Genomic DNA, 15,407 nt, shown 5'->3' on the forward strand with positions numbered 1-15,407 from the left:
AAATTTAACAATTTTTATGGTAACTTTAATCCCTTCAAGGATAACTTTTAATTATTAGCTATTTCACCAAATGCCACAAAGCAATTTCATAGTTCACCAAATGCCACTAAGCAATTTAATAGTTCACCAAATGCCATTAAGATTTTCAAAATACACCAACTGCCACCCATTTTTTAAAAAATTCACAGAGTGTCATTAATGACTAACGGAGTAACTATTGTTAACTCCGTTAGTCATTAAGGTTTAACGATAACACATGTTATGATATAACTATTTCATTTTAGCCATTTATTTTAATTAATAAAAGTAATAATATTTTTCTCAATTTTCGAGAAGAAAATTGTTCATGTAAAGTTTTGGGGGTTATTTTGACCCTTTATGATTCCAATTAAAGCTCGAAATTGGCAAAAAAAATAGCGTAAATTCCCCATTTTGTATGTTAAGAAATATCTCGATTCGTGTGCCTTTTTTTAACCATTAAAAGTAATCGGCTAAGGTTTAGGGGATCATTTTGACCTATTAAGCTCTTAATTTAAGCTCATATTGGCAAAAAATTAACGTAAATGCCCCGTTTTGTAATTTTTATAGTAAAAATATAATGATCTTAACACGCAAAATAGGGCATTTACATTATTTTTTAGCCAATTTTGAGCTTATTTTGGATCCATAAAAGGCCCAAATGACCGTCAAAAACGTACCTCGACAATTTACATAAGGCATTTACATTAATTTTTTGCCAAATATGAGCTTAAATTAGGAGCTAAAAAGGTTTAAATGACCTTCAAAACTAAGGATGGCAGTGGATCGGGTTAAATGGGAAACCGATGGGATCAGGGAGGTTTGGCGGGTGATGGGGAAGGGATGGGTATAAAATTTGTACCCGCCACGGGTGATGGGGCGGGTATGGATTTTAGCGTAGACTCACCCCATATCCGCCCCACCCCGTAGCCGCCTTATACCCGCACCATATTTCCTTTAGAAGAGTTTAGAATTTATGAAACTTGATACCCCCTAAAACTCAATAAGCTTAAATAGTGAAAGTTCTATTTTTTTTAACCTAATTTAATATAATTGTCATTAATATGATACAACAGAGAATCATGGCAATGGGTTGGAACGGTTTAGGGCGGATATGAGGTGGATATGGATATCCAAGTGGGTGATGGGCAGGGATGGATCCTATCTTGTACCCGGTGGGATGGGTATGGATGTGGATATTGTACCCGCCACGGGTGGTGGGGTAGGGATGAGTATAAGATTTTTAGGTGGATATGGGTATGGAAGTACTATCATTTGCATCCGACCCTGCACAATGCCATCCCTATCCAAACCTTACCCGATTAATTTCCATGGTTAAAAAATAATGACTCGCTAATCGAGATATTTTTCAACGCACAAAATGGGGCATTATGTTATTTTTTTCCCAATTCTGAGCTTAATTTTAGTCGATAAATGATCAAATAACCCCTAGAACATTATCCGAACAATTTTTCGTCACGCAAATCAAGAAAAAAAATATTATTTTTATTAATTAAAATAAATGATTAAAATAAATAAATCATATCATGACATGTGTCATGATTAAACCCTAACGACTAACAGAGTTGACGACCATTAGTCATTAATGGCACTCAATGGATTTTTTAAAAATAAAACTGTGTCATTTGGTGAATTTTGAAAACATTGATGGAGTTTGGTGAATTATTAATGTGCTTAGTGGCATTTGGTAATATAGTCGTTTAATTAGTAATGAGTTTGATTGTATTTTAATGTGTAATTTTTAATGGATTCATGCTTTGAAAATTAATATGATTAATCTTATACATTATAGGTGTTTTATAGGTAAAACTAGTGTATAGCCACGGTGATGCATCGGGTTTTACTTTGAATAACCAAAAATATTATTTAAGCTATAAAATCTTAAACTCTTTTTTTTTTTTTATAAAGTAACAATAATAACTAATGAAACTAAATAAACTATCTTGAATGGTACCAATAGGAAAAGACAAAACCATAGGAAAAGACAAAATCAATGGGAAAAGTCAAAACCAGAGTGGTACCAATGGGAATTTCCCAAATATTTTATCTTATTGGTCCTGTGATCAAACCTTGACTACCTTATAATAAGCACTAGATGAAGCCCGTGCGATGGACGGTTTGTTTGAATTTTGTAAAATAATTTTTTTTTTGTATTAATATGCTAAAATTTGTTACATATATAGATAAAATTCCTAATATCAAAATATAGTATTTTATATTTAATTAATTTAAACTTAAAACTATCAATCGCCAATTTTGTGACATTAGAATTAATTAATTCTAAAAGAAATTAATAATCTCTTATTTAATTGGCTACAACTAAAATTTATAATCGTACATGGCGCGCTAAGAAAATTAAATCTTACGTGGCTCTCTAAAACGGACTCCGTCGGACTTTGCGCAGGGTCTAAGTCCGATGCGCCTCCTATTCGGATTCAGATCTATTTTATCGGATTTGGACTAATTTTAAATGAATTCAGATCGGATTTTTTTTTTTCTTCAAATCGGATCGGATTCGAATCGAACTCGGATTAAATTGCCATCCCTAATAATAACTTAAAGTATAAACTAAATTCTAAATAAAAATTTGGTTCCAATTTTTAAGCTTGTATGTATATAATTTGAATTTTCCATGCACATTTTACACTTAATTTATGCAAAGTACGTAGTAACAAGTAACTTATGTATGTAATAGAGGCTCCTATATATGTTGTTTTCTTTTTTTTTTTTTTTTTTTTTTTTTTTTTGGTTGTTGTTGATAAGGAGTAGGTTGGAACTCAAAAGTACACATTTGTCAATTCAATCCAGGTTAGCAAACGAGATTCTCTTAAATAGGGGAAATGATTAAGAAATTCTCATTTGAAAGTGCTTGGCGCTCCGAGTATAATTGGATCCTACAACCTTGTTGCGACATGCACACCTTTAGGACTTTAGGTATACAGTATACTCCATATTTGTTTATACACAAGAAGAGAGATGACGCACAAATTTTAAATGAACACTTCAGTTGTACAATTGAGCAAAACTCTAGCATTACCAAATTTCATGAATATTCTACGGAAAAAAATATAATAAAATATATACTTCCTCCGTTCTATTAATATTGCAACAATGGACTTTTTGCACTATTCATTACTCTTGTTTGACCATATAATATGATTTATACGTGAAGCACAATATAGTCATGTGGGATCTTGTTGGATTCGTCTTATAAAATACTTTCACGATATCAACTTTTTATAATTTTTACTCTTACACAATTATAGATATTTAGCATATAAAATGTTCTTTGGGATGCGTAATTTTTTCCTTGTTGCAATATTAAATATTAATAGAACGGAGGAACTATATATATATATATATATATATATATATATATATATATATATATATATATAAAATGTTCTTTGGGATGCGTAATTTTTTCCTTGTTGCAATATTAAATATTAATAGAACGGAGGAACTATATATATATATATATATATATATATATATATATATATATATATATATATATATATATATATATATATATATATATATATGATGCATACCTACTTTCTATGTCTAAAATAAAACAGAACAGAGCAAAACTAAAAATAAAAACACAAACTTTTAAATAAAACGGATGTTCAGTAAATTACTGAACATCCGTTATAAAGTGACAATAAAAGGCACAAAAGTTACATTAAAACGCATAAAAGTTACTCTGACATATATAAGAGTTATTTATGCTTCATTAATAAATTTGACAAAAGTGATACTAAATTTGACAAAAGTGATATTAAATTTGACAAAAATAAACTCGATGTATAGTAAATTACTGAAAACCGGGTGTATACAAAAGTAATTGAAATAAAAAATGAAAGACGAAACCAATACAGTACAAAATAGGAACACCTAATTTTCATAACAATCATATGAGCAAACTTTATATGATCTTATCATATAACAGCAAAAAGAGTAAAATAGTGAAGATATTATCTAATACCTATCCACTAAACATAAAAACAGGGGATTAAACAAAAGTAAAAACAAAAACAACAATTAAGGCTAGAAGAATCTGAACCGTTGATCTTGGAACCGCAGATGATGCTGAGTATTGATCGGACGGTCGGTGTGCACCGTTCCTATAATAGTACGGAAAGTAAGGGAGTATAGCATCAGGAGGTGGAGGCATGGTCATGCTACCACCACCATCACTACCACTAGGAGGGTAATTTGGGTAATTCCCATATGGAGGAGGGTAGTTTGGTAGATTCCCTGATGGGGGTGGGAGGGTGTATGTTGGTGGTGTTTGTGTGGTTGGGGTTGGTGGCGCCGTCCCGGCAATCGGCGGCGGGTTACATGGGTAAGGGCATGTATCCTCCGCCGTGACAAACACCTGAGACGGTAAGTATAGGGCTACCAAAGAGAATGTTAATAAGAAGTGAATGGTATTAGTGGCCATGATTAGGAAGGAAACAAAGAGTGAGGAAAGATGAGTGAAGAAAATATTATGTATGTGTGTAATGAGGTGGGGTTTGGTTTGGATTAATCTTGAAGACAATGACTTTAAAAGAAGGGTCAATGACTATGTAAGAAGAAGAATTGAATGTCTAGGTCATACCTTTTTGTCTACATGCACTAATTGTTGGTTAATATAAGTATTTTTAACAACCCAAGAATCATTCAGCATTGTCATGAGGTTGCTTCCTCACCGGCAATAGGACTCTATCATTGTTTGTTTTGAGTACCATATGAGGTATAAATAAGAATTAATAGACATTACCTCATAATTATGTAGTACCTTTGTTCTTTAAGATTACCAATTTTTCTTGTTGGGATGTTCATAAAAGATTGTCTCATTAGCATTTTATTAAACAAAATTCTCATAATTTCTCTTATTTTATATAAAAATGGTCACTTTTTCATTTTCGTTTCATTCACTTTTTCATTTATTTCGTTTTTTTAATTTGTTCTAATTATTTCTTACTTAAACGTTTTTACGTATCATTTCTTTACGTCTTTTATCTTTTCATCCAAACTTTATTACATTTTTTTCCTTATTTTATCCCACTTTATTTTATATTTATACTCACATTTTTTTTCCAATATTTTTCTTCAACTAAATGTTTACCATAAATGAGTTGAACATAAAACAATGAAGGGATGGATTACTTGGTATTTTGTGTTACTCTTTTCGCTTCGTAATAATCGCAATAGTAGGCCTTAGCTTGTATAAAGTTTTAGGAAAAATATAGGATAGAGATGGTAGGGTCAAATTTATAATACAAATGTATGGAGGGAATCTCAATCAGATGACTTGTTGAGTAATTACCGGTGAGGTTACACACTCAAAAGAGTTGGCAAGAGTGACCTCATACCACCTATTGAAGGGCTAGTTAAATGTGATAGCTCTGGTTGAGCTATATCCTTACAACTGACTCCACTCAAGAGAGGCGCATCGATCAGTCAAGAGCTGGTATGAGTGACCTTATACTATCCCTTGAGAGGCTAGTTTTATGGAATAGCTCCAGATGAGCTATCACCAGTTCACCACGCTACTGGCCTTACTTAAGGGGTGCGCGGTTACCCTCGAGAAAGAACATGTAGGGGCTCACCAGCTCGTTAGAATCGGCTTATAGGCTGACCAGTATAACTCTAGCTAATAGGAGATTGTACATTTATAAATAGAGGACCACGTACAATGGAAGGAGGTTAAACACATAAAGTTTATTACACACTCTCTATCTAAGTACACTTTTTCTCTCTAAACACTTACTGACTTATGCTTCAGAGGGGGTGTCTCGAGCCACCCCCGAGGGCATTAACGTTTGCAACATGTGCAGGTTACCCAGCTGGATTCCGCCCGATCCAGTGCGAACCACCAATTTCACACCTGGAACAACAAAATATAGTTAGTTAAGATATAGTTACTAATTATTAGTTGGAGAGGAAAAAAAATGCTAAGTCAGGTGCCATGCACAACAATTTTCACTATATTAAATTTTTTTTTTTTAAAAAAAAATTCTTTTTATATAAACTAACATTGACAAAATACAACTATAACATACTTCGTATTTATTTATATACGTTTCTTATTTTGCATATATATTAAAATTGAACATGGAATACAACAAACTAAAGAGTTGTTTAAAGTCTTTAAACCATGAGTATATTAAAACTACATCTTTGACCGTATGAATGATTAAAAAACTCAATGATGAATGAGTATCATTTTTCTATTTGTTAGCTAAATAAGGCCCTGTTCTTTTGAGCTTCTGGGCAGAGCAGAGCTGATTTCAGCAGAGCATAGCAAAGCAGAACAGATTTCAGCAGAGCAGAGCAGAGTAGAGCCGAGCCGAGCCGAGCAGATATTATTATTATTATTATTATTATTATTATTATAATTGATATTATTAGTTATAAGTATTATTATTATCATTATTATAATTACTATTATTATTAAATATTAATTATTATAATATTATTATTAATTTTTAATTTTTAATAATATTATTATTATTAAATATTATATATTATTATTATTAAATATTAATTATTATTAAATATTAATTATTTATTATTATTATTAAATGTTAATTATTATTATCATTATTACTATTAAATATTAATTATTATTATTATTATTAAATATTAATTATTATTATTAAATATTAATTATTTATTATTATTATTAAATATTAATTATTATTATTATTATTACTAAAAATTAATTATTATTATTATTATATATCAATTATTATTATTATTAAATATCAATTATTTTTATTATTATTAAATATTAATTATTTATTATTATTAAATATTATTTATTTATTATTATTATTAAATATTATTTATTATTATTATAATAATTTAATATTAAGTATTAATTTTAAGCAGAGCAGAGCAGAGCAGAGCAAAGCAGAGCAGATTTCAGCAGAGCAAAATAGAGCAGAGCAGCTCTAAAGAACGGGCCTAAGTATTTTAAAATTATGTATTACAACCCATGGGTAGGAATAATAACCCTGTTTTAATAATATTTGATCATTTTTATACCTAACGAAATATAATAATATGAAAAATATTCCGGATAAAAAATGGGAAATTCTCTTTGGTAACACCGAAGTATTTGATTTTCTCAGTGGTAAAAAGATAAAAAACTTTTTATCGTTGGTAAACTTGTATTATTGTGTACCAAAGATGATTACAATTTTAATTAAAATCTTTAACCATGGTTAGTTTTTGTATTTTTTTAACAATTAATTTATATTATTTTAGTGATAATATAATTTTAAAAAATACAGTCACCCCTTCCCCTTCCCCTTCCCCTCCCTAACCAGTGTCACCCCCACCCCTGTTGGCGCCACCAACGCCCATCCTCCACCCCCGGACAGCGGCGCAGCCCCCCACACCCGCGTGCAAACCCCTCCCATTTGCCCCATCTTCTTCAAGGCTAAATATCAATTTCATTCACGTCTTTCATGGCTAATTGCTTCATCTCCACTCTCCCCCACCAACAGCAACCAAAAATGGCAGCGTCACTACTCCAACCACCAAATCGCCACCATCCTTCGCCATTCCTCCACCACCGCCGCTTAAACCTCGCATCACAAGAAAGAAAGCCAAAACTCGCCTTCCTTCGCCACGACTACGCTAAGCGTCACTACTCAAAGCGGAATTAGGGTTCAAAGTAATTCCAATTACCTGTAATTTACATAATATCTTGTTCAATTGTGAGAAATTAGGGTTTCGATTACCTGAAATTCGCAATCTTAATTTTTTTTTTGTAATTTTCTATGGTGGTGAGGTGCGAGAAAGGAGAGATGACGGGGAAGGGTGTTCGGCGGGACAACCGGAGACTGGGCGTACGACGGGGAAGGGGTTGGGCGTTGGCAAGGAGGAATGAGGTGAGGAGGGAGGCTGGGCATCGCAGGTGGGAGCGTCGCTTGCCGGGGTGGGGGTGTTTGGTGCCGGCAGGGGAGGAGTGTGACTGGTGGCAGGGGTGTGAGGGAGAAGAAATTTTTTTTTTAAAATTATTTATCTATTTATAAAACTTAAAATATAACCCAAAACCTCTAACTATAGTTAAAAATTAATCATTAATGTTATAAGTAACTCAAGTACAATAATTGGATGTTACCAATGATAATAAGTTTTTTAACTGTTTACCACTAAGAAAATCAAATACTTCGGTGTTACCAAAGAGAATTTCCCAAAAATTTTTTAAAAAGTGCATATATGCATAGATTAGGGTCTATAGTAATTATAATGTTAAGCAATATTGTTATACTCCATTTGTTTGACTGCTATAACTTTAATTACAAATCTAATATATACATTTAAAAGGGAGTTTTTTCCCGAGTTTTTAGAGAGCCACGTAGGATCTAATTTTCTCATCGCGTCATGTAGGATTATAAATCTTAGTAGTAGCCAATTAAATAAGAGATTATTTTTTTTTTAGAATTAAATAATTCAAATGCCACGTAAGCAAAATTGGCGAATCAGATTTTTAAGTTTAAATTAATTAAATATTAAATGTTATCTTTTAATATTAGGAATTTTATCTAAATATATAACAAATTTTAGCTCATAAATACCAAAAAAAAAAAAAAAAAATTCAAATCAAACAAACGAAAATTCGCTAGCTACATATTTGAAAATAAGAAGCGAATCAACTTCTTATAACAATAATAAAGCCTAAGTCCCAAAATAATAGGGGTCCGACTACCAAGAATCGTCATAAAGGACTCGTGAAGTCGTGAGTAAAGGAAATAGAGCATACCGATATATTAATTCGATTTTATACGATAATTTTTTTTTCTTATCTCAATCTAGTGATTTTTTTTCCGTATTTACCCTTCTGTGACTAACTAAATCTCTTATTTTTCATTTTATTATATTTTTTCTTTTTACAATGTCGTCAACGCGAAATAGGTTCCAAGGTTCGATGTTTGCCAATATATAATGCCGCTAACATTTTTGGCCGTTCTATCTAATATATAATCTTTAATGGTATTAGCAATTCGATTCTATATATACAACCGCAAATGGTAATAGAGGTTCTATGCCATTAAAGGTTTGCCATTAGCTAATATAGAACCTCTAATACCGTAGCGGTTCTATATAATTTGGCAGAAGTAAAATCCCATGTAAATTAGGTAGCTTTAATTTAGAACCTCTAATGGTATTAGAGGTTCTATGTGTAGAACCTCTATTAATATTAGCGGTTCTATATATGGAACCTTTTATACCATTAGCGATGTCTTGTTAGCGGTTTTATACTAACAAATACTAAATTTTGGTTGAGCCTACGCAAGCAGTATTGTGAGAATTTTTTTTTTTTTAAACAGACGTATATATATAGCTGTCAATTCAGGAAAACGGTCCCGATTTGGGTCAGGTAAGTGTGGGTCAGGTCAACTCGAGTCGGGTCAGTTTGGGTTAATGTCATAACCTATGCGGGCTGGGTTCGGGTTAGGTCAAGCTTGAGTCTGGTCACGTCAGGTCATACATCTTATTGGGCTTATGTCGGGTTTAGGTCAAGTTAATAACATGTTGGGTTACATTCGCATCGGGTGAATAATAGGTCGGATTTAATTCAGGTCTTCACGGGTTAATACGGGTAGAGTCATATTCGGGTTTGGTTAAGGTCAATAATTTGCAAGTTATAATCTGGTCTGCTCATTCTCAGGTTTAAGTCAGGTTCATTTCAAGTCAATAATATGCGGGTTATATTCAGGTCGGGTCATTTCCAAGTTGGGTCATTCTTGGGTTCAAGCTAAGTCTGGTCCGGTTCAAGTCAATAATTTGCGGGTTCGGTTCAATTAAAGACAAAATACTTTCAATATTAACATAGAGTAGTTTTAACGTTATGAAGTTATGACTTTACAAGTAGATTACATTGTATATAGCATATATCTTTATTTAGCTAGTCGATATCTACAATAATAAAGATGTATAAAATAATACGTCGAGTTGATTACTGCTGGGGTCAATAACAAGTCGTGTTGATTCGTGTAGGGTTTGTAACAGATCAGGTTGAATTTCGAGTCGGATTAGTGTGGGTTAAATTCGGTTCGGGTTAGGAAAAGGCTGGGTTGAATTCAGGTCGGGTTAAATTCAGGTTTTGACGAGTTAAAACGGGTTTGTATCAATTTCAGTTTAGGTCAATAATTTATGGGTTGTATTCAGGTCGGGTCATCTTCAGATCGGTTCATGTTCCAGTTCGGGTCTCCAATACTCGGGTTAACTCAGATCTAGGGTTGGTTTCCGTTCGGGTCAGATTAGGTACGGTTCGAGTCACCTTTTTTTTTCGGGTTCAGATGGGTCGGTTAATAATCGGGTTCGGTCGATATTTCGGGTCGGTCAGCTTTTGACAGCTGTACGGTATATAATAATATAAGAAATTAGTTTACATTTAGTATTTTTAAGGAAAATTGTCCTTGTAGTCTTATAATGCAAAAATAGTGAGATTGTATAGGCTTTAATAACGGGAAATTAAGAATAAAAATTTAATTGATGGAGAAAGAGTTAGTGAAGGGTTTTGGCTCTTTTGTTTACTTTTTTTGCCTTTTGTTTATCGAAAACTAATAAAAAAAAGTGGTTGATGGAGTATAAAACATATTCATGGGCCTCAATCATCAGTTTAAGTTTTTGGTTGAGATGGTCCACTAATATGGTATTAGAACCAGTGTGACATAGAGGCTAGGTTACGGGATCGTATTTCATCCACCCCTCCTTCAAAAGTGAAATCGGGTGGGAAGGCCTGTGCTGCATTGGTTCACTAATAGTGGTAGCAACAATTTTGTTGTCAATTTTCAAAATCATGCTCATTCGAATAAGTTTGATTAATTTTTGAGTTCTTTAATGCTATCACAAGTTTTCGAAAAACAAAAAACCAAATAACTGAAAACCCCCAATGATACCAAACGATCTTAAAATTTTTCATTTAATGTAACATGATACTCTCCTTATTTTTTAAGTGATACATTTTAATTTTTAACTTGTGTTATTCACCTAATCTATTTTGACAATGATAGATATTTATACATACATAAAAAATATATATATATATAATCTTGTGGTGATTATAAGAATCGTCTTAATGAATAGATTGTTATTAATATTAAACTAGTTTGGTGTCCCGTGCCACGCACGGGTTGTTTAATAAATTTATAACATAAACTTTTATCTATATACCAAGTTTTAAAATTTTATCATTGATACATAATTCGTTAGGAATTTTTGTGATTTTGTGACAATTTAAATTATGCAATAGGCATATAATGACTAATAATAATATTGGTGAAAATGCTTAATTTAACAAATTTTTTTAAAAAACAGCAAAGTAACTTTGAAATATTAGAAATTTTTAAAAATTAGCCAAAAATAAGGAAATCAAAAAAAAAAAAAATTCTAAGCATGTTCAGTTGACTCGAACCTGAAACTTTGTCTAGTGTGATTTGTGTGAACATTTTTTGACCCGTGACCTGAAGTGACTCGACCCGAAATGATCTGTGATCCGACCTTATTGATAGTTCTACATAAAGTAATAAAATCATACTCCCTTCGTTTTAAAATACTTGCTCCACTTTCCATTTGCGTCCGTTTTTAAATATTTGTTCTATTTCCTTATTTGGATAGTTTTTACAATACTTTCTCCATCTGTCCCTTTTTTGCATTCTTGCTTTCCTTTTTGGGTATTCAAAAATTACATTCTCCTTTCCTTTTTTAGTAAGTATTTTTTTTCCAAATATTCCGAATCATCCTTATTTTTCTGTTTTGTAATTAATGCTCACTCTTATTTTCTCACTCCTCCTTCATCAATCCTTGTGCTAAATTTAGATGAATATGATTGGTTTTTAATTTTCCAATAGGAGCATGTTATTGGTCCTTTTTTTTTTTGCAAAGGATTAATGACATGGCATAATTAAATATTAATCTATTTTTGTTTTACTCAAATACATCATTTAATGTTTTGTACTTTCCATTGCGTTTTGTTTTATTAATTCCCTTGAGGACCAACCATACTAGACACTAGTATGTACAATAATTATTTGATTGATAATAGAGGGAATGCATATTTACTTTGACCACATGAACATTAAGTACGAAGGAAAAATAAAAGAAGTTAGTAAAAACTTTTTACTAATATACGCAGTATATATCAAAATTTGAAAGCAAGCCTAATTTGTTGGTGGAAAGAGAGCCAATATAGCAAATGCTGATCTAGGTCTTGATTACCATTCAATACTTTAATAACTAACTTGATCATCTACAAAACAAAGCCTAAATAGATACGGTAGTTACTCTACTCGCTACATATTGGGTTGTTTTCATCAGCTTTTCACTGGCTAATCTTCCTTTAAATTAAGCTAGTAAGCATTTATAATTGGGTGGTTTTTAAAAAGAGAAACAAAGAAACTAAATTAGATATCCAAGTTATTGATGAAGCAAACACTACACATATAAACTAGATTAAGATCTAATATTTCGTCACATTCTACTTGTTAGCTTGAATAAAAATTGCTATGCAACAGGTACAAAGGTCTGAGTATATACATGTGAGTCAGTTGCGATATAGATGAACCCTTCAGCATCATCATACCTAGGTGGTGTTTGTATGTAAAACAACTAACGAGGAAAAAAAAAAAAAAAAAAAAAACTCCATTCAACCTAAATCTGAAGGAGCAAAAAATGATCTACCTGAAAGATACAGCGTTAGATTTGTTTAATCTTTCGAAGATATCATATACATAATACAAACTAAGTTATATGCACCTTAATCACCTAGGATAGAAAGGGGTTGTCTGATACTAAGCTCAGCTTTAAGCTCAGGGTATTGCTCCAGATTATGAGAGGCGCTTAATATTTTCTGCACAATGGAAATAGGAAACTGTGTTAAATACTGCAATCAAGCTAACGTAACTGAGCAGGAGAAAAAATCAGTCTATTTGCATATATTATGCAGAGGAAGTAGATATAAATTGTCGTAGTAGTATGTGTCATCTTTGTATTAATATTAAAGTCACGAAAAAATTTACACACATCACAAATGTTTGTTATAAACAAAGGTTAGTGCTGGCAGCTTAATATCTGTTTAAGACGTGCAGAATCTAAAATATAAGTAGTAATAAGACTGAGAGGAGATCAGATAAGGAAACATGGATGCAATCAACATAAAATAAGTCAGAAATTAAAGAGAGAAAATGATGAGAAATATCTACCAGAGCAGCAACATGAGCGTCCTGAATTATAGATCCATCAATTTCCAGTCTAGTAATCGGAAAATCAGGAAGATGTCCTGACTGCTTCTTTCCAAGCAAGTCCCCAGGTCCACGTAGAAAAAGGTCAACTTTTGCCAGGTGAAATCCATCTGCCGACTGCTCCAACACCTTCAAGCGACTCAAACTACTTGCAGCTGATGCAACAAGTACACACGTGGATTTCCTAGCACCACGTCCAACTCGACCTCGAAGTTGGTGCAACTGTGCCATTCCAAATCTTTCAGCATTCATGACGATCATCATGGATGCATCTGGCACATCAATCCCTGTCTCTATAACTTGAGTAGAAAGTAGAATCTGTGTATCTCCATCTCTGAAACATCTTAATGCTTTATCCTTTTCATCACATTTCATTCTTCCATGCAGTAACCCACAGCTATAATTAGGGAATTGGGAACATATAGTGTCAAAATCTCCTGAAGCAGCTCGAAGTTGCGGAAGGTTCTCAGACTGCTCAATGATTGGGTATACAACATAAACTTTCCCTCCTCCTTCCAGTTCATGGTGCATCATCTACTTGCAGTAAAAACAAAGAAAAGTATAAATCATCTCCAATGTGAAGCTTTTACATCCAGCTTGGGTTAGAATAAAAAAAAAAAAAGGTTACAGGTTTACAGTTGATCTTGCCATTTAACATTTCTAACCCATACATGTGCCTCTTATCAGAGGAAAGCCTACTGGCATAGCAACTGATTATATAAATGCTACTCTGTCACACAATAGGAGTTATTTCAGAGTGAATTTTAAAAGATGACTAGGAGAACATAATAAAAATAGGGGTTTGGCTTCCTTGGTAAAAAGGGGTTATTACCATGATAGGTTAGGAAGAACAATAAAGGGGGAAGGAAGAATGTAGATGTTAACAATAAGTGACTGCGTAACACTTGTCACAAGTAAAAAAATTGCAAGTAAATTTCAACAAAACTGACAGACAAATAAAATCAACAAAAGAGTACCATGTCAAAATTTCCAAGAAATAAAAAAAATAAAATAAAGGCATACACAACTTCTGATGTATTCCTGACAACCACAAGTAATCTACTCAAAAGAATATCACACCAATCTACATTAATGTGCAGAATTGCAGACTCAGTTACTCTTGAGAAAAATCAGTGCCTCAAGGGCCCTCAACATTCTGGCTTTATGATTTATCAAGAATACTGATAGATTCACAATCCAATCTTAGATAAAGTAGTGTTTCCACATCCTATACAATATCAGTATGCTTCTAAGATGTGAATACCATTATTTTTAAATTGCTTTCTTATGATCAATGTAATTTTGCTTCATGTCTGAAGTGGGTATTACAATATGGGTTTTCATTATAGTATTATAAGGGCATTAGGGCTTCCAAGGTTAGTTTAGTCATTTGGGATTTTAATAAAGGGCTGAAGTCCAACTTGTTGGACTTGGATGCAAGTAGTAATCTGGATTGGGCAATAAGTCAGCTTATGAGAGGTTCGCTTGGGTGTTAAGGTGTAAGTTTATCTTAGTAGTGTGTAAACTTGGTGCCCTAGGCTGCAATCCATGCCACAAGTTATTAGATGTTTCTTACCTAACTTGGTTTCCTAATTCTAGTATTCTACTATTGGTTGGTGATCTAAAGAGTTGGTAATGGAGTTTCGTAAATCATTAGGATACAATACACCTTTTTGTAAATAATTATTGTTAGCTGATTTTTTTACTTAACAGTATTCAAAAGTTGTTGATAAAATTGTGATTTTTGAGAATTAACTGGTTAGGCTAAACTTAACACAAGACTTTGAGTGCATCTTGATCCAGAAATTCAAGAAATCTACATTTATCCACCAAGAGTAATTAATTAGATTTGTTCCATCTATTCACCTTAGTAATTTCGAACTATAAACTATCACTCGAAACCATTTTTGTTATTACTCTCTATTCCAATTAAATCGTCATACCTTTTTTTTTTGTTTTGTTTTGTTTTTTTTTTATTTTCTGTTCTGTTTTTTTTTTTTTTTTTTTTTATTTATTTATTTTTTTTCCATTTTTTATTTTTTTTATTTTTAATTTACTTCTATTCTAATTTGATTGACGCACTTCCTTTTATGGCATGAACCCAGCCATTATGAA

At 32.2% G+C, this 15,407-nt stretch overlaps 2 protein-coding genes across 2 annotated transcripts in view; both read right to left on the reverse strand.

The window, feature by feature from the left end:
- Positions 1-4,057: 4,057 nt before the first annotated feature.
- On the reverse strand, positions 4,058-4,489 carry LOC145600508 (uncharacterized). Its single transcript, XM_081656392.1, has one exon. It carries the CDS (start codon positions 4,487-4,489, stop codon positions 4,058-4,060), a length of 432 nt encoding a protein of 143 aa, XP_081512518.1.
- An 8,033-nt stretch (positions 4,490-12,522) lies between these two features.
- The window catches only part of LOC145601433 (ATP-dependent DNA helicase homolog RECG1, chloroplastic/mitochondrial-like), a 32,952-nt gene continuing 30,067 nt past the window's right edge, over positions 12,523-15,407 (reverse strand). The window contains exons 15-16 of the mRNA XM_081657452.1: positions 13,254-13,826; positions 12,523-12,901 (exon numbers count right to left, since the gene is read on the reverse strand). Coding sequence (XP_081513578.1) covers positions 12,809-12,901; positions 13,254-13,826 — 666 coding nt within the window. The 3' untranslated portion in view covers positions 12,523-12,808. The remainder of the gene's footprint in view (positions 12,902-13,253; positions 13,827-15,407) is intronic.

This window comes from Chenopodium album, chromosome 21, assembly GCF_948465745.1.
Source record: "Chenopodium album chromosome 21, dcCheAlbu1.1, whole genome shotgun sequence".
Lineage (NCBI taxonomy): Eukaryota > Viridiplantae > Streptophyta > Magnoliopsida > Caryophyllales > Amaranthaceae > Chenopodium > Chenopodium album.